Source organism: Monodon monoceros, unplaced genomic scaffold (genome assembly GCF_005190385.1).
Source record: "Monodon monoceros isolate NGI ecotype Baffin Bay Population unplaced genomic scaffold, NGI_Narwhal_1 Super_Scaffold_21, whole genome shotgun sequence".
NCBI lineage: Eukaryota > Metazoa > Chordata > Mammalia > Artiodactyla > Monodontidae > Monodon > Monodon monoceros.
Window position 1 is genome coordinate 67,735,994 of NW_021703778.1, and position 19,548 is coordinate 67,755,541.

At 55.4% G+C, this 19,548-nt stretch overlaps 1 protein-coding gene across 3 annotated transcripts; it reads right to left on the minus strand.

Annotated features, from left to right (window-relative positions):
• Positions 1 to 9,123: 9,123 nt before the first annotated feature.
• PIF1 (PIF1 5'-to-3' DNA helicase) lies at positions 9,124 to 19,315 on the minus strand. Of its 3 annotated transcripts, none has more exons than XM_029237528.1 (12): positions 17,968 to 19,315; positions 16,676 to 17,252; positions 15,685 to 15,817; positions 15,475 to 15,600; positions 15,203 to 15,356; positions 14,997 to 15,111; positions 14,815 to 14,921; positions 13,458 to 13,597; positions 12,985 to 13,091; positions 12,195 to 12,282; positions 11,893 to 12,038; positions 9,124 to 11,276 (listed from the first exon to the last, which is right to left on the minus strand). In XM_029237528.1, exons 2-12 carry the CDS (start codon positions 17,231 to 17,233, stop codon positions 10,875 to 10,877), a joined length of 2,076 nt encoding a protein of 691 aa, XP_029093361.1. In that variant the 5' UTR covers positions 17,234 to 17,252; positions 17,968 to 19,315; the 3' UTR covers positions 9,124 to 10,874. The 3 variants fall into 3 exon arrangements, with proteins under 3 accessions (XP_029093361.1, XP_029093362.1, XP_029093360.1); XM_029237529.1 differs by lacking the exon at positions 17,968 to 19,315 and having other exon boundaries at positions 9,124 to 10,874; positions 11,085 to 11,276; positions 16,676 to 17,377; XM_029237527.1 differs by lacking the exon at positions 17,968 to 19,315 and having other exon boundaries at positions 16,676 to 17,377.
• Positions 19,316 to 19,548: the final 233 nt, after the last annotated feature.

The following is a 19,548-nucleotide window of genomic DNA, read 5'->3' on the forward strand; positions in this document are numbered from 1 at the left end:
TGGGGCATTTATAGGGCTCACCTCATTTGTTTCCTTACTCCCAGAAGTCACTATTTTTCCCTGTCTGGCACCCAATGTCTTGAGAACCACCGTTTCATATATTTTGCGGGGTATTTTAGTTGTCTTAGGTGGGAATGTAAATCCAGTGCCTGTTACCCCATCTCAGCTGGATGCAGAAATCCTATGATCTTTGGTTGATTTGTTCAGCTGCCATTTATTGAGGGCAAGCTCGCTGTGTGCCCACCTCACAGCAGGCTTGCTCATCTCCAAACACTCCGAATTTTCCTGTCTCAGGGCCTTTGCGTGGGCCCTCTTCTCTGTCCAGAATGCTCTTTCTAGCTGTACTTCCCTCCCTCAGCTCAAAGGCCTTCTCAGACTAACCTGTGTAAAGCTAATTGCTCTCTTTTATTTCCACCACACTTATGCTTTCCTTTACAGCTTCTTTTACTAGAATGTAGGCAGGAATTTTTGTCCAATACCCCACAGCCAGCTCAGGGCCAGGCACACTGTCAGTGTTCAGTAAATATTTATTGAATGAGTGCGGTCTTTGCATATTTCAGGGTACCTGTCATATAACAGAGCCCAGTCAACTTGGAGGTGCTTGGCCGGTGGGAACACAGCTCCCTGCCTGCAGGTGCCCAGCAAGGAAGGGAGACCAGGCCCCTGAACTGAGGCCCCCCTCAGCCGCGCTTTCCTTAGTGATAACCGAAGGCCCCACGTGCCTGCCTGGGAGGGCTGACAGGTGGGGCTGATGAGTTGCAGAGCCAGGTCTCCGCCCAGCACAGAACCAGATGCTGGGCAGGAGCCAGACATGACACTGTTGTCTTCAAAGCCCCTGTCCCACCCTAGGCCCTGGGTGGGGATTTCAGGCCTCACCAAGCCCCTCAGAGTGTCTGCCACCAGCCTCTGGGGAAAGATGGAGCCGTCCCCTGGTTCTAGTCCCAGATCTAGTCTTGTGACCATTGACAACTATTAGAATGCTCACAGGATTAGAGGTTGGCTCTATAAAGTAAACAGTACTTTGTAAACTGCAGACCTTCTACAAGTACTCACTGAGCCTTAGGAAATTTCCCCTACTTTTGAGAGAGGAAGGGACTGTTTAAATGAGATGATGTATGTAGACTGCTTAGCACCAGGCTTGGGACTTTGTGTTTGTATTCTAGCTACTAACCAGCTGCCTACCTCTGGCTGAACAACCAACAGCCTGCACTCCCTCAGCTGGGGGCCTTGATCCATCTGTCCTCAATAAGGATTATAGCTACCATTTTTTGAGCATTTACGAGGTGTCAGGCCGTGAGCTCAGCACTTTGCGTGCATCATCTAATTCTCTCATTATAGGATGAAATAGTTGTTATTATTTCCCAATGAGGAAACTGAGGCTCAGAGACATTAGGTAATTTTCCCAAGACCCTGAAACTAGTAAGTGGCTGAAGCAGTGGTCAAACCCCAGGGTGGGTCCTGGCTTCTCTTCCTGGCTTCTAGGTCCTGGCTTCTAGGTCCTGGCTTCTAGGTCCTGGCTTCTCTTCCCTTAGCATTCTCTTCTAATAAGTGGTATTTCCTGCCAGCTACTCCTTCCTGGGCCTTTGGGGAAGGCTTCTGAGAGTCCATTTGGCCAGTCACTGGATCAGGGCAAGACAGGGTCTAAAACCTCCAGCTGAGAGTCTGCCCCGAGGCCCAGCTATGAGCTTGTGGAGCTGGGAGTGAGGAAGTCTCTGAGAGTCAAAGAAAATCCCATGTTAAAAACACCGCCCTGGGGCTTCCCTGGTGGCGCAGTGGTTGAGAGTCCGCCTGCCGATGCAGGGGACACGGGTTCGTGCCCCAGTCCGGGAAGATCCCACATGCCGCGGAGCGGCTGGGCCCGTGAGCCATGGCCGCTGAGTCTGCGCGCCCGGAGCCTGTGCTCCGCAACGGGAGAGGCCACAACAGTGAGAGGCCCGCGTACAGCAAAAAAAAAAAAAAAAAAAAAAACACCGCCCTGGGGGAAGGAGAGGGGTTTGGGCAGGAACCCACAGACCCAAGGGTTCACTCAGCAAGTGCCTGCCAGCTGGTTCTCCAGGAGCAGCCAGTTGTACCTTCCCCACAGGATGGCGGGAGCTGCAGATACAGGCAGGCGAGTGAATCTGGCCTGTGGGAGCTCCACATGGGCAAGGTCACTCTAATGGGGCCACCCAGGGGGCCTGGCCTCTCTAGGAGGGGATGGAGCTTGAATCAGCCTTGGAGCACCTCACCAATTTGGATGAAGGAGTGGGGGTGGGATGGGCAGCCTTTTCAGCACAGAGAAACCCTGAGTGCCACTCAGGCCATCCCACCTTTCCTGGGCTCCTGGCCTGTGCCCCACTATGTGTCTACACCACAGTCCCTAAGTGAGGGGTCGTTAGTGCTTGGTAGATGAAGAAACTGAGCCCAGGGTCCAAGGCTGCGGGTGGGATGTGCTGAATGCCAGGTGATGAGTTGGATTATTCTTAGGGAGGCCGTGGAGGGCCATGGGAGATTCCTAAGCATCAGTAGGTTACCTGGGCGATGTCTGGGGCAGCTTATTGCAGGGGACGAGAGCGGAGGCTAGAGACAGTGTAGAGGCTGTTGGAGCAATCTTTTTTTTTTCTGGCCGTGCCGCACAGCATGCGGGATCTTAGTTCCCCAACTAGGGATCGAACCCGCACCCCCTGCCATGGAAGTGCCGAGTCCCAACCACAGGGAATTCCCTGTTGGAGCAATCTTGAGGGGCTATGAGGCAGACCTGGGCCTGGGCGAGAGCTGGAAAGGCCTGGGCGATGGGGCTGGGCTGATGGGAGCTGCAGAAGATGTAAACAGTAAGGGATCTTAAAGACCATCTACCCAACCCACTTGTTTTACACAAGAAAACTGAGACCCAAAGAGAGAAAGGGGATTGTCCAAGGGCAAACAAGAGGTAAAAGGTAGAACCAAGCTAGAAAGACCCTGAAAAGTTCAAGGACACCCCACCCCGATTAAACACTGAGCTGAGTTTCCTCCTATAATTGACCCTTCTTCCCCTGGGTCAAGCCCCACCTGAGGTTACCAGGGGTCCCAGTAAGACCCAGCTCAGCTTCTGTCTCACTGTGAGCCCCCGGGGCCTCTCCTCCTCTTCCCTGGGCCACAGTTGCTCATCTGTGAAATGAGGCCATTGGACCAGCTGACCGCATTGGCCCCTATCTGCTCTATGTGCCCAGAGGAAGACAAGGCTAGGGCTTCTTCCTCACTCTGGTCCCCCACCCCCTAGTCCAGCATGACACTGACACGCGGGTGGGGCTGGCCTCTTGGGGCTTACATGCCTGGGGAGGCAACATGATCTGTAAAGGATCCCTGACCCTCTCCTTTCGAACCCCAAAGAGGGCGTCTCCGTCATGTGAGGACCACAGGGGGATTAGCCACTCTGAGATGGGAGGCTGGGGAGGCGGCCAGGACACCTGGGGGAAAGAGGGAGAGAAGGAAGCAGGAGAGGGAGGGCCTCCGGGCCTCAAGGGGGAAGAACAGAGTGGCTGGGAAGGGCCCTGCGGGGGGTCCTGCAGTGGGAAGGAGCCTAGCCTCGCTGCTTCACTCCTTCGGAGGAGTGTGGGACATGCCACTTTCTGGCTGTAAGTTTCTGAGTACGTGACCAAGTTAAGGTGAGCTAATCTGGGGGCCAGGCCAGAAGCAGGGGGATGCCTGGGCCAGGAACCCGGGAGGAGGGGAAGGAGAGGTGTGGTTGGCCTGGAGAAAAGAAGAGGGAGGCAGAAGCAAAGGAGTCAGGGTCCCTGCCTGAGAGCTATGCAGGCAGGAAGAGTGTGGGGGGGACTTGGTTTTTGTTTTCGTTTTTTTAAATTTATTTTTTATTTATTTATTTTTGGCTGCGTTGAGTCTTCATTGCTGCACGCGGGCTTTCTCTAGTTGCAGTGAGCAGGGGCTACTCTTCGTTGTGGTGCGCGGGCTTCTCATTGCAGTGGCTTCTCTTGTTGTGGAGCACGGGCTCTAGGCACACGGGTATCAGTAGTTGTGGCACGCGGGCTTTTCATTGCAGTGGCTTCTCTTGTTGTGGAGCACGGGCTCTAGGCACACGGGTATCAGTAGTTGTGGCACGCGGGCTCAGTAGTTGTGGCTCGCGGGCTCTACAGCGCAGGCTCAGTAGTTGTGGCGCACGGGCTTAGTTGCTCCGTGGCATGTGGGATCTTCCTAGACCAGGGCTCGAACCCATGTCCCCTGCATTGGTAGGTGGATTCCGGACCACTGTGCCACCAGGGAAGTCCCGTGTGGGGGACTTTGAATGATGCCTGGTCCCTGATGAGTCACTGTCTGGTGTCACATACAGCCCCAGACACAAGGAGACCTGGCATGGAGGGGCAGAAAGCATAAATTTGGAGCAGAGCGAGGCCTAGATTTCAGACCTTTCCACTCACTAGTTGTGTGGCCCTGGGCTGGTCTCTTGGCCTCTCTGAGCCTCTGATTCTAGAAGGGAATAGCAGTTGTTTCATCCTTACTGGCAGGCTGTGAGATCAGATGTCAGTCTTACCCCAGGCCCTCCCACTCCCCTTGCTGGTCAAATGCCACTTCTTAACCAAGCACGCCACCCCCCAGGCCTTGGGTGTGGCATTATTCCTCAGTCTCCCACACCACCACAGTCCCTGGGGCTACAGGAAGCCTTCTGGGAGTGCCCCAGTCCCTCTAAAGGGGTTGGAGCCAATCCAGGGCCTGTGCAGTGAGGGGACCAAATGGGAGGCTGGGGTAGGGAGTGCAAGGACCCTCCCATACCTGCTTCACCACCGTGTTCCCCCCACTCTCTGATGGGATATTTGCAACTCCCTCCCCTTTCTCTAAGCTCAGGCCCTGCTTGTCTGTTCCACAACAAGGAGTGAATGTTATTTAAAAGGAGATCAGGAGATTTGCCTTAAATAGGCATGGAGTGCAGTGCCAGGGCCCAGGGTGCAGGGCGGGGGAGGAGGCCACCCTGGGTGTTGGAGAGAAAGGACTGGAGCTGAACAGAGAGAACACCCTCCCTAAGGGTGTGCACAGCCCTTCACAGTTTACCCAGATTAGTCCTGGGCTGTGGTGGATCGGTTACACGGGGCTTATTCCCACCCTACCCCCATTCTGAGGATGAGGAAACTGAGGCCTAGCTTAGGGACCTGACGGGTGGGCTAGTTGCCAGGTGGCATCTGAGGAGGATGCCATGGTCTTTCTGCTTCAGTCCCCAGGAGCTGGGGCCTCCTGCAGCAGGGAGGAGGCCCCTGCAGGGTTGGGGGGTAGGTCTTGAGCCCTCCCCCGGACACCTTACCCCCACCACCAGGTCCCAGGCCTTTGGCTCCTGCCCCCGGGTTGCCCCTGCTTGCCCTCCCAGCCCCAGCTTGTAACTGGACGCCCTCCTCACTCGACACCTTCCCAGGTGAGCTGGGGCTCTGCTTACTGAACCCAACACCAGTTGGGGGAGGGGAGTGAGGAGGCACCCCTGGGGCGGGCATCTGCCGGGAGGCTGCGAGGCTGCAGGAGGGGGCTGGAGGTGGTGGGAGTCCGAGGAGTGGAAGGTGGGCTGACTATCAGCTTCCTCCCCGCAGGGCTAGTCTGGCACCCGGTTCACTGCCCCCTTCAGGGTCTCCTACCAAGCCCCTCCCCTTCCATCTCATCCCCTCCCGGCCATTTATGTCTCAGCAGGTGATGCTCTTGGAATCCTAAGGAAATGGAGCCTTGAGTGTGGGGTTTCAGGAACAAAGCTAGGGAAAGGAAGCAGCACCGGCTTCCTCCTTTTTGCAAAGGTCCTGAACACCAAGGTGAGGCTTCAGACACCTGGGTGCCATCCTGGCTCTGCCATTTACAGCCCTGTGACCTTGAGCTGCCCACCTTCTGTGAGCCTCCTCTGTAAACTAGGTCTAAAGATCCCCCTCATAGAGTCATCAAAGACGCTCAGATAAGAAGGTAGACAGAGGCAAGAAGAGGGGCAGTTATGATACACACAGTCACCGACCAGGGCTGGGACTCCAGTTTGTTTTGGGAAGGAGAGGGGACAAGACCTCATTCTCCCCTTCCCCTTAGAGGCTGGGCACAGCCTGGGTCCTCCAGGAGGGAAGACTGAAAGAGAGTTTACTCTGGGCTCCTGCTAATTCTCTTTGTTATTCTCTGGCTACCCTAGAGGCTGGGGGACAGGGGGAGGGAGAGATGAGGAGGCTTGCAGGGTGGCCTCTTCAGGTAAGTGCAATAAAGGCCAATAGGAGCTAACCATGAGGGTTTACCACATGCCTGTCCCCACCCCAGCTCTTTACCTGTCCTAACTCCATGGCTAATGATGAAATTTGGGCTGAGGTTTTAGGCAGCATGTCCAAGGTTACGCAGCAAGTGGTGGAGCCAGTATCTGGCTTCAGTGCCCTCTGCTGACCTTGCAAATATCCCAGGACCCTGGGACTTGGGTTCCAGACCCAGCCTGCAGTGTGATCTTGGCCAAGTCACCTAACCTTACAAGGGATTAGTTTCCTTTCCCCATAAGATGGGGATAATGTCCCACTCTCCTCTTGGAGTTATTGTGGAAAAACAAGGGGGCTAATGAACTCAAACCATGAGACACTCAACAGATACCTGGTACTAGCTTCTCAACAAAGAAGCTTCCCTATGCCTACTGGCCGCCCCAGCTCCTGAGGGTGGCCCACCCAGGCACAGAGACTGGAAGACAAAGGACCAGACAGGTCTCCGGGCAGAGACCGACTGACAACTTGGCGCCACCTAGTGGTGCCTTGTGTGTGGTGCTTGGGGAGCAGGAGGCCCACTACTCTGGGATGCAGCGGTCTGAGCACCACCATTGGCCCTGTAGGGGTGAGCAAACTGTGCCAGGATCTCAGAAAGGAGCAGGTCATGCCTCGCTAAACCCTCCCCATGCCTCCGACTGAGGGTAGGGTGAAGGTGGGCCCTCCAGCAGTACCTCTGTCTCAGCCCCACCTCTTACTCCCTTTGGACAGCTCCGTGAACACCAAGTGGAGTGCACAGGGTTCCAGTTCCAGCTCTGCCACTGCCTAGCTCCCCAGGCCTCAGCTACCTCCTCTGCAAAATGGGAGTAAAAATCCCCACCTCTCAGGGGATGGCACTGTCCCTGAATTCTTTAAATATCAAACATTTTATGAAGTGTCTCCTTTCTAAAGTAATTGTGCTCAGTGCTTTGGTGCACAAAGACATCTAAGCCAGGTCTCTTGCTACTGTGGGGTCTCCAGTGTCTAGCCAGCACCTGGATAAATATTTGTGAAATGAATGAATGAATAAATGAACGCACAAGACGGGCAGGAGGTCTCCTTTATCCCAGTGTGACAGGATATTACTGAGGATGTTTTCTTGGTTCTGTCAGTCCTTATCCCTCCACCCCGCCCCCAAATTCTAAGTGGGGTCACCAGGCTTCTTTGTCTCAAATCTGGAAGCTATCTGAGGACACAGTGTTTCCTGGCTTTTGCATCCTAGGTCCACTTCCTTGAGGGGATTATGTTGGGGGTAAGGAGAATCAGAGAGGAAGGTCTCCAAGACAGGGGAGGGTCCAGTGATCAGAGGGTCCCCTGGGAGTACCACAGGGAGATGCAGGGTTCCAGAGGGCATGGTGTGAGGCCCCCAGAGAGGTTATGGCTCTGGGAAAGCCCTCCCCCACCCTGCCCCTGGGCCTGGGCAGAGTTATGGCCTGTGGATGCTGGTCACTGCGGGTGTCAGCAGCTACCATGAGGCCCTGGAGCTGAGAGGCCTGCTCCTGCCTGTATGTCCCTGAGGGTGGGGAGCCCCCAATCCTGACTGAGATAGGGGTTTCCCTACACCCCCCAGGGATTCAGGTTTAAAGTTAGATTAAATGAGATGCCAAGAAAATAAAGAACTGGGAGGTTCCTTGCACACCTCCCTCATGAGGCAGTCTACTCTCATGATCTGGCCTGAGGGGCAGGGATGTCTGGAGCTCCCCCTCCTATGAACATGTTTGCCCTCCTCCAGGGGCCTTCAGGAGAGCATCCTCACCTTGAGAGAGGATTGCTAAGGACAGGACTTTCTGGTGCCCAGATGGTCTCATGAGGAAGACATCTTTAAGCAGGGTGAGTTCATCTGAGAGCAGGGAAAGCTGAAATCAGTCCCTGGGGAAGGGAAAGGGGCTGGAGGTGGTGGGGATGCCTCAGCAGTGTAAGTTGAGGGGCGGGGTCAGAGAGGAGAGTCCCAGGAGAGTGTACAGAAGAAATAACTGCATCTCCAAGACACCTTCAAGAGCCTGGCTCTGGAGGATGATGGGGGATTCATCTCTGGGCAGAAGCCCTGGTCCTTCTTGCACCCTGAGAGCATATTCAGCCTCTTGTCAGTGGCTGCAGGCTCTGCACAGGAGACCAAGCTCAACCAGAGACATGCCCACCTGTGTAGTTCAGGACTTCTTCCCTGGTGGCTGTGCTCGCTGTCCAGGGGTGGCCGCAGAGGTCCTCCTGGCCAGCTGCTCCCAGCTCCACCTTCAGTGACTAGCCTCCCTGGTTCCCAAGCCTGGGTTTCTGGGCTTCATATCAGTTCTTTGCACTGGGCTTCTGTTCTGCCACCTTCCTTTCCCGCTCAAGTTATCTTGACTTGGCAACACCCTGATCCTTGAATGGCACCACATTTAAAAGCCCCCATGGTTGCCCACTTGTGTGTGTGAGGTCACCCTGATGGGCTTGGCTTCTCCTAAGACTGTCTTGTATTTGGGGCAGAGGAAAGGGTTCATGCCACAGAAAAACAGTTGACTCCTCAGGGTCAGGAAGGGTGGTGGCAAGTGCAAGGCAGGCAGGGGTCATCCAGGGGGCCCGGCTGGCACCCACACCCACTCTAAGCCCCCACATCTTGTTTGTCAAAGGAGCCAGTGTAGGAACAGGCAGGACTGAGCTCTACGGACACCACGGTGATGATAACCATTAGTCATCATAAATTTTATTTATTTATTTTGGCTGTGTTGGGTCTTCGTTGCTGCACGCGGGCTTTCTCTAGTTGCAGCGAGCAGGGGCTACTCTTCGTTGCGGTGCGCGGGCTTCTCATTGCAGTGGCTTCTCTTGTTGTGGAGCACGGGCTCTAGGCGCGCAGGCTTCAGTAGTTGCGGCACGTGGGCTCAGTAGTCGTGGCGCACGGGCTTAGTTGCTCTGCGGCATGTGGGATCTTCCTGGACCAGGGCTCGAACCCGTGTCCCCTGCACTGGCAGGCGGATTCTAAACCACTGCGCCACCAGGGAAGTCCCATAAATGTTAATAACAGCTACTGATTGACCTCCTGCCATGTGGCTGGCCTTTCTCCCAACAAACCTATGTGGATGTCAGTTACCACCTGCACTTTATAGGTAAGGAAACCCTCTCAGAGAGGTTGTGTAACATGCCTAAAGTTGCACAGCTGGTGAGTGGTAAAACCAGGATGGAAAGCCAGGTCTCTCCCTGATCTATAACCATCAGTCAAATTCTCCACAGGCTGTGCCTCCTCCACGAAGCCCACCGTGAATGTCTGAGGCCCTGTAGCCCCTCTGAAACACCATGGCACTGAGCCCCCATTTAAGCAGACACTCCCTGAGCACCCAATCTTTGTGCGCTGGAGCCTCTGCTGGCTTTTGGGAGACAAAGACAAACACCTTCAAGCACCTGAGATTTCACATCCCCTAGCAACCAGCATGGTTTCCGCCTTCTTAAGGTCTCCCACCATTGGCAATTTTACATTTAATTAACCATTGCTCTCTAGAGTTGCCACTGCACGCTTCCACTATAACCTGTATTTATCAGCCAGAACTGATAACCTTTTCACTCATAAGCAGTGAACCTTAATAGTCTTTGCCAGCCTATGAGGGCCCCTGAGCAATTTCCATCAGGCTTTTTGATCAGCTGAAGCTATGATGATCAGTACATCCAAGCTGGAGCCCTAGTAAGGCACAAAGTGAGAAAGTTTCAACCGAGGCCCCCAGCATTTGGACATTGTGACAGGTCCATTTCCCATCGTGTGAATTCTCTAGTGTGTCCTTGTCAGACTGTTGGGTGACGGCAATTCGCTATGAGTCACCAACCTCAGGTAACTCAGCTTTGCCAAATAACCAGTGATACTAACAAAACCTCATATAAGGGTGCTCTGAGCTCAGCCATCAAGCCATTAACAGACACCTCTGTGTGACCAGGTATGCGGGGTGGGGTAGGGGTAGCACCCCGGAAAGGGTCAGCCAGTGCCCCAGGTAGGGGTTCTTAAAGGGACCATAAGACTCAACTCACAGTCCTCACACAGTTCACAGGTTTATTTGTCCAAAATAAATACAGTCTGAGAACATGCATTTCAATACTCCTACACACGACTTCCTCACCAAAAGAGCAGCGTAAGATATAGACACACAGTTTGCAGTGCATGTTCTCAGGTTAGGCTCAGGAGGGTGTTTGCCCTGGCTTGTGCTGGGCTGGGTCTAGCTGTGAAGATCCCCTCCCCCAGCAAGGTTCCCTTCTCTGCTTGGGACCTGAGTCCCCTGCCAGGACCCCTACAGCCTGTTTCTGCTCCTGGAGGACCTGCCACCTCTCCTGTCTGCAGCCTAAAGAGAGCGGCATTCACAACCGTGTGGCCCTGTGGCCAGCCCCTCGCAGAGAGCTCTGTCCTATAACACCAGCTACCGCTGCAGGCCCATTGCCAACTCCTGACGCCAGAAGCAGCTCACCCCGGGCAAAGGGAAAAACTGAGGCACAGCTGGCGAATGGATGGGAAGCACTCTCTCCTGAGCCCTGCCAGGAGACTGAGAGCCCCTGATGAAGGGAGAAAGGGACATTCACTACCCTCCCCCAGGTATCCACTGGGGCCTGGCCCACCAGGGAGCAGGAAGAGGGGGAGACCACCCTTTGTCTTCTCTTTGCAGATCAAAGGTTCGGGTCCACGTTCTCCTGGTCTGAGGCTGCCTCATCGTCATCTGGGGACTCCTATATCAGAGCCAGAGAAACCCAGTCATGGGCTTGTGCCACCCCCGAGTCGTAGCCTGGGGGCCAGCATCTCCTTCCTCTTGCCCCTGCTGCCAACGGAGCCAGAGGAGGCTCTGCCACCCCCTCCCCATGGTCCTTTGGCCTTCCCTCTGTCCTAGCTCCCAGGCTGCCCACGGCCACATGGCCCACCATTGGGTGACTCCCTCTTACCAGGCTGAGGCCCCTGTCCTGCCGCAGGGTAGCATAGAAGCTCAGCACACGGGGGTCACAGCGAACCACCATGGGGTCAAAGTCCAACACACATAGGCCCTGCAGGCTGCGGGCCCGGGAAAGGGCCACATAGGCCTGGCCGCTGGCAAACACACGGCCCAGAGAGATCTCCACGCAATCCAGGGACATGCCCTGGGGGATGGAGGCACAGGGCTGGAGCCAGCTCAGCCTGAATTCACTTGTGCCCAGGAACCTGACCCCACCTCCACCAGCCCAGCTATTGCCCCTGATCTCCTTGCCCAGTCCAGAGATTCAGAGTCAGAGAGACAGGATGGGTGTCTGAGTAGGGGGGTGTCCAGGAAATACAGATCCAAGATAAGAGTAGAGGGATAAGGGTGAAAGGAAAGAGCTCAGGTCTGGGTCAGACAGGCATGGAAATGAATCTCGGCTCTGCAGGGCACTAGCTGTGTGACCTTGGACAAGTTACTTAACCTCTCTGAGCCTTGGTTTCCTCTTCTGTAAAACAAGAATAATTATTACAACTATACCTCCTACAGTTGTCGTAATATGTTAAAATTAACATATCCAACAGTGGCTCAGAAAATGGCAGGGCCCGAGATGACAGAGGGGAAGTGTATGTGTCTAGGAAAGAGAGAGGAAGTGGGATGGGAAATGCACTAAAGAAAGGTTTATTCTACAGCTGGTCTGGAACTTTCCATCCAGGGCAAGTTCAACCCTCAAAAAGCCTCTAAGACCCCCCACCCTTCAACATGCCCCAGGCCTATCCTGCCCCCATCCCCACACTCACCTGGCTCTTGTGGATGGATATGGCCCAGGCCAGCTGGAGGGGCAGCTGCTGCCGGCTGAGAAGCCGGCCCCCAGTGGCCTGCACCATCCAGCGGTCTGCACGGATGACCTCGGTGACTCCACACAGGAACCTCACCTGGGGCAGCCCTGAGGGAGGCGTGGAGAAGTCCCACCTTTCAGTCCCGCTCCAGGGCTCCAAGGTGAGGACAGGCCTCACCTGTCCATGCTAGCCTTTTCCTCTGCACACTAACCCCAGGGCCCTGTTGCAAACCCGAGCAGTAGGACTGCTCCCCTATCACTTACCTCTCCCCTCGGCTTCGAACCCAACTACTACCCCTCGGGCACCATTTACCAGGCCCCGAGACACTGCCAAGTTCTTCACCAGCATCACCTGCGAGAGAAGGAAAACTGGAGGCATGGACAGCAGGGCATCCCTACGCCTGGCCTCAGCTCCAGGGGTCGCTTCGGTGGATCTCTGAGGCTGGGGTCTGTCACGGAGGGGCACTGAGTCTGCTGGGGCCCCTGCGACAAACTACTTTATTTCCTTAGGTCTCAAGTTTCCCCTTGTGCCAAAGGGGAATGACATTTGCTCAGTTTGCCTCAGAAGGAGGGGGTAAAGAACAATAAGGTGACAGGGCACAATGACCATGTCTATTAGAGGGAATGTGTATGGACCTCAATCTTGAGGGATAGCCCTCTTCCAACCACTGTGCCTGCATTTCCCCCTAGGTGCCCTTTGGAACCTGAGAAAAGGATCCCACCCTCACCATTGTGGAAGGAAGGAGGATGCTCACAGTAGAGGCTACGCTACAGAAGACAACTGAGTGCGGTAGGTATTTTACTCTGAATTTAGAGATGGGGAAACCCAGCTTCAGCAAAGGAAAGGGATTTGTCTAAAGCAACGCTGCTTGGAGCTTCAGGCGGAGGAAGAGGAGGGCAGTGGAAAATGGAAAGCAGGAAGGTGACTGGGAACAGGAGGGAAGAAGTTTGCTATGGTCACATCTGGGCCCTCTGGCTGTGAAGCAGCCCGTGCAGAGGGGCTAGGATCAGGGAGGCCGATGCTCACAGGGTCTAGGCCCTGGTTCCCACTCACCTGAGCCCCCAGCTTTAGCTGAAGGAGCTGGCTAACGGGACATTGGGCATCCAGGGTCCGGGCTTGCTCAGGGTCACTGTCCATGGCCTCAAAGCTGTGTACCTCACCTGGGAAAAGAGAGTTGGGCAAACAGATTACAAGTCACTGACTTGTGGCTCAATTTCCGAAAAAACACATATTAGACCAGGGCATGGAGAGAGGTAGTGAGCACAGCTCAAACCTAGCTGGGGCTTTGGAATCAGAGGCCTGGGTTCAAGTCTCATTTTTAGTGTTTACTGGCTGAATGACTTTGACCCAGGAAAGGTCACATCTCTCAAAGACACAATTACATCTGCAAATGTAAGGGACTTTATGGTCACAGGGGCTGGGACCGAGATATCTAAATGACACCAAGGGCCCAGGCCGCCTGTGGGGCCATGCCTGCCTGATGGCCTCTCCCAGCTGGTCTGGCCCAGCCCCAGCTCCCTGCTCACCTGGTAGTTTCTGCAGCTGCCTCTCGTTGGTAAGGGCCACATCATCCTGGTGGGTGCAGAGCCTCGTGGCCACAATCCCATCTCGCCCCACCCTGTGGGCAGCCGTGGCCCGGAGCTGGCGGGTGACCTCATCTGAGCACCTGCAGAGGCCAGGCTATCAGGGCGGAGCCTACCTGAACACCAGGGAAGGCGGGGCACGTGGGTGATACGGCCCATGCAGCAGGCCGTGGACCAGGCTTGGGGACTGGATGGGGCACCAGGGCAAGATTTGCTGGTTCCCCAAGCTGGCCAACTTGTTCCTTCCTCACTTGGACCCCAGACATGGAGAATGAGCATGGGAGTGGTGCTTGGCTGTGATCATGGGCAGGCACCCTTCCCTGTGTCTGCCCCCGGGTTGGAGCTAGCCGCTCTCCTGAGGAAGTTAGATATAAGGAGTGAGCATAGGCCAGAGATTTAGAGACTGAGGTGAGGCTCTGACGTTGATGCCCTGTAATACTGGTACTCTATAATCAGATTGGCCTCCAAGCTACAATTTTCTAGCCCCTTGCCTGCTGCCTTAGGGGAAAAAAAAAATCTAGCCTGTGTTTCTATTTTCCGCACTTCAAGCTTTCCTCCAGGGAAGCCTGGGTGCTGCAGCAACTCAAGTGAGAGGAGGGGGAAGAAGTTGGGAACACCTCTCACTGCTCTGCCACTCAGCCTTTCTCTTGTCCCCCACACTTGCTTGTGTACGCTGTGCACCTGCCTACCTGCCTCCTGTCCCCAGGCATAGAAAGCCCCTCACCACCACCACCTGCTTCCTTCATCCCATCCCAACCTGACCTGGGTCCCAAGACCCAGCTGCGGTCCATATCTTCTGCCCTCCTGGCCTCCTTTCCACTCCCAAGTTAGAATACCTGTAGCATTTCAACCTTTTGTCCTAGCTGGGGTGGGATCATGTCTGCAACCTCCTCTCCCCCACCAAGTGGCCGCACAGGCTCAAAGAGTAGAAGGAACTTGGGTTTTACAGTCAGACCTGAGTTCAAATCCTAGCTCAGCCACTTACTAGCCATGACTTTGGACAAGTCACTTCACCTCTTTGAACCCCAGTTTCTGCATCTGTAAAATGGGAGTGTTAACATCTCTGAATAACTCTTGTGTCTCCATCTGCCCATAATTCCCTGAGATGTACTCTGTGCCAGGCCCTGTGCTGGATGGTAGGGACCCAACCCTGGGGGAGGCTGGGCCCCAGTGCTCACAGAGTGACCATCCCCAATGGGGCCATGAAGCATTTCTCTCCCTTCTCTGGGTTCCTGTGCTCCTCTCTGACCCACGCTTGGATCCGCATCCCATGGCCCCTTCTCTATTCACCAGGGCCCACCTGCCCAGCCGCACAGCTTGCAGCAGAGAGATGAAGGTCTTGTCTGTCTGCCTCCACACCTCCGTCAGCTCCAGGGTCACTGGGACACATCTCCTCCAGCTCTTGGCCTGGTGGGGGCAAGATGGGGCGTCAGGGAGCAGAGCAGACCCCTATGGGGGTTAGGGCCAGAGGGTGAGTGCTACCTGGAAGCAGAACTGCGGGGGCTGGGATCCCTTGGTTACAGGCGGCAGCTGCAGGAAGTCCCCACAGATGATGAGCTGGATCCCTCCAAATGGCTTGTTCTGCTGCCGGACAGCTCTGGAGAGGAGCATGTGGTGCTTTAGGCGCTGGGGTGAGCGAGTTCCACATGGAAGAACACCAGAACCCAGTCCTCACTGCCCATACTGACCTGGCCACGGCCTCCAGCTTATCAAATAGGTCCGCTTCCACCATGGAGATCTCATCAATGACTAGCCGCTGGCAGTTCAGCCAGCCCTGCCGCACACCTGGCCGCTGGGCCAGGGCCACACACTGGGCCAGGGGAGCCTGACCCGAGCCAATGCCTGTGAGTGACACTATTCAGCCTGGGCTGAGATCCCAGCCCTGTCTCAACCCTGACCTCCCCTCTCTTCCCACCTGCCTGGCTTGCTCCCAGCTTAAGTCCCAGAGGCTCTCACTTACCTGCAAAGGCATGGAGGGTAGTACCCCCGATGTGGCAGGCTGCCACCCCAGTGCTGGCAGTGGCCACAGTGCCTGTGGGAGGCAGTGAGCCCAGGATACGCTTCAGCAGATAAGACTTCCCCGTCCCTGGGCAGAAGGCAAAGTCAGGGCCACTTCTCCTCCATCCTAGCACACCACTGTTCTCCCCACACCCACTCTACCCCCCACTACCTGCACTCCCAGTGAAGAAAATGCTCTGGCCTTTCAGGACAACCCTCAGCACAGCAGCCTGTTCCCTGGAAAGCTCTGGTTTGGCGGGGGGCAAGCTCAGCTTCTTCACAGGCAGGGGCCACCTTGGGACTTCCTGGGGGGATAGGGCTGTCTCAGGGCCTCCCCACATTCCCTAGGCATTGCCCCCTCCCTTCTTGGCCTGGTAGCCCTTTGTGTCTCTGCTGGCTTCTCTCCTTGGAGCCCTTGGGCAGCCTCGGTTCACCTGGAGATCTTGCCAGTAACCACAGGGGTCCAGGTCTCTCCTTGAGGAAGGGACCGAGGCTGGATCTCCACTGACTCCTGGTGCCCTGAAGACCCCAGTGTGCGGGTCCAGATTCTCCTTCAGCTTTCTCCCCTGGGTTCCCTAACTCTACTGGTTCTCTTACCCATCCTTCCTTCTCACTACCCTTCCTGTCACAGATGTGTCTCTCTTGCCTCAAAACACCCAAGCAAAACCCTGCCTAGCCAGGGCGCCTTCTTGCCGCATCTCCTTCTTCTCACCAGCTTGTCTCAAACCTCTGTGGTCTGTGATCCATTTGTTCCAGTTCCCGAACACTGTCAGACCCACCAGACTTTGTCCCCCTATCTGATTGGACCTGTTGGCTGCCCCTACACAGCTGACCGCTTCATTCTCTCCAAAACCTCCTCTCCTCCTCCAGGGCGACCAAGTTCCCACTTTTCTTCTGAAGCACCTTCTCTGCTTTCTCTTTTAATGTGACCTTGGCCCCCTTTTCCTAGTCTCCTTACTCAGTCTCAGGGATTGCACCATGAGAAACATGCACAATTCCCATATTCCTGTCATTCTCATAAGTCTGATGAGCATCTCGTCTGAGATAACCAGTAGCCATCTCGAATACCTCCACCATCTTCCCCCCACACTTGGGCTTTCTCGGTCTCTTCCGTCTCAGTGGCACACCCACTCCCCAAGGCGTCCCCCCTTTCCTGTCCTCACGGTGCTGGGCTTGGCCCCGGACCGGGACTCCGTGGGCTGCTTCACCGGCGTGGAGTCCGTGACCCAGGTGGCCGCCGCGCGCCGCAGCTCCTCGGGCTGCACCGGGCTGATGGTGATGAAGTCGCTGGGCCGCGGGCCAAGCAGCTGCGTGCGGGCGGAGGCCGGCCCGGGACCCGGGGCCGCGGCCAGCTTGAGGCGCAGAGTGCGCAGGAAGCGGCGCAGGCGGTCAGGGGGGCAGTCGGAGAGCAGCAGCTGCACCGCGCCGGTCCGGGGAGCGCCGTCGGCGGGAAGCCGCAGAGTGCTGCGCCCGGACTTGGCGAAGCGCGTGAAGAGGCGCGCGGCGCGCAGGGGAAAGCACCGCGGCCGCCCCGCGGGCCCGGACGCCTGCAGCCTCAGCATCAACTCGCGGCGCTCGTTACGACCCAGTCTCAGCTCCGCGGTGCGTAGGGCCTGGCGCCTTCGCGGCTGCCCGCCCGGGCTCAACTCCTCCACAGCAACACGGCACCGCAGCTCCGCGTCCGCGCATCCCGCTTGCACTGCCTGGGTGCCCGACAGCATCGCCACCAACTCTGCAGGTCTGCAAAAAGACCGGAGAGCAGGGGTCATCACAGGTGGTATAGAGGTCAGGACGGGGAGCCGGGTCATGGCCACAAAGGGTCCCGGGGCTGTCACTGGTAACACAAAGAGTTCACGGAGAAGGTAAAAGGGTCCTGGGGCGAACCGGAAATTCTCTTAGAAATTACTCTCCTACACAATAATTTCCACAGCGGCGGATGGGCAGCGTCAAGTACACCCAGGGTTGGGGAACCTCGGCTGTCCGACAAGGGCCACAGAAGGGATCCCCTGAGCAGAAAAGAAGCCTGCTTCCAAGAGACCCAGGGCGGGCACGAGAATCCTGAGTCTCCCCCCCGAGGAAGCAGGGGACTCTCACGTGTGGAGGTAAGCAGGGGACTGACATGTAATCAGCGCCTTCTGTCTTCCAGGTACGTTCACTGGTTTATATGCAGCCAAGCAGGTCTCACTATTCCCCGTGTACAGAAGTGGAAAACAGGCTGAGAGAGGCCACAACGGCTGGTGGGAGTCAGGGCTTGTGTGATTCTGAAGCCCCGGCGCTTCCCATCTCCAAGGTGGGATGGGGTAGAAAATATTTGGCTAGGGAAATCGCGGAGGGACCCTGGCGTCCGGCTTTCCGTTCACCCCCGTCTGACCCACTCGTACGCACCCTCCCGGCAGGGACCCCTTGAAGAGGCAGGCGCTCTGCCTCCCACCTCTAGGATCGGGTGAACACTCACTTGCGCCAGCACTCGGGCGAACAAGCTGAACAAAGTCGGCATGCAGTCAAAAGTAGGACACTAGAAACTTTCAAATACTGGGTGTAGAGAATCACCCTATCACCGGCCGGATCTTTAAATTTTCCAGCCAATCAGAGACACCGGGCGTGACAACGGGAGTGTCTTTCTTTGGGTTTCAACTCTCGGGGCTTGGGCTGTACCAATAGCACGCCGGAGGAAGGAGGCTTATTGTGGTGGCGGAGCATACCAAGTCGCGCGGACTAGTGGGTGTGGTGGGAGGGGGCGGGGACTGCAGCGGGGCCGCGCGTGGTGTTGTGTCACCAATCGCGTCTTTGAAGGTTTATTTTCAGAACCATACCTCCAACGCACACTCCCTCCTCTCTAGCCCTCGCACTAAGGCTGAACTTGGCCTTGCGGAAGAGCTGCCTCTGATCCCTCTCATCTCTGTTTACACTCACTGGACCTTTGCCCATTTCTGGGCAGACGCCCCAAACCCTCGCGCGCGCGCGCGCGCACACACACACACACACACACACCCATGGCCTACTGCTGTCGCTGCCCACCCCGCCCCCAACAGCTCTTTACACACTTACCTGTCTCTGTAACCATCATTTTACGCATTTGTCTTTCCCATGTGTCTGAGACCCGTCAGTGAGGAACTCTTGAGACCTGTGGCCAGGTGCTCAGAGAGTACAAGGGAAGTGTGTGGGCCGCTGTCTTCGGGAATTCGCATCCCTCTCATTGAACTGAATGCTTAGGGAATTTATTTTTAATTATCTTTTTCCTCCCTCATTAAATCTTGGAATGACATAGCTAGAAGGCATCTTACAGGTGAGTCAGCCTGCTCATTTATTGAATTGCCCCCATTTTTCAAATGAGGAAACCAAGGCTCCAAGAAGTTTTACCAGATGTCACATAGCTTGTAGATAGCAAAACAAAGCCTTGAACCCAAGTCTAAGCCTGCTAGTTTAACTGCTACACCACACTGCTCCCAGGTGACTGGTCTAACTTGGTGAAGGGAGTCCAGCCCTGGACTGGAATCTCAGCTCCTGACCGCCAGTGCATTGCCCCAGGCCTGCCAGTCAGATGTTACTCTAAGCAAGTTTCCTTAATGTCTCAAGCCTTTGTTTCCTCATATTTAAAAATGGAGAAAGATGAAGATGTGATGATTGCACAACTCTGTGACTATACTAAAAAGCATTAAATTATTTGCTTTAAATTGTATGGTATGTGAATTATATCTCAATAAAACTGTTAGGAAAAAATCATGAGAAATATTTTTCCTCTTAAGTGTTGTCTTGACATATGAGTACTAGTGGCACAGGAAAATTTTTAATGTCACTGTGGTAGGCAGAATAATGACCCCCCGCCGCCCCCCCCGCCCCCCCGCAAACTGCAAAGATGTCTGCATCCTAATCCCCAGATTCCTTTTGTGAATATGTTACCTTACATGGCAAAAGGGACTTTGCAGATGTGATAAATTAAGGATTTGAGATGGGGAGATTACCCTGGGTTGTCTGGGTAGGCCCAACTAGGATTCTTATAAGGGAGGCTAGAGAGTCAGAGAAGGAGATGTGATGA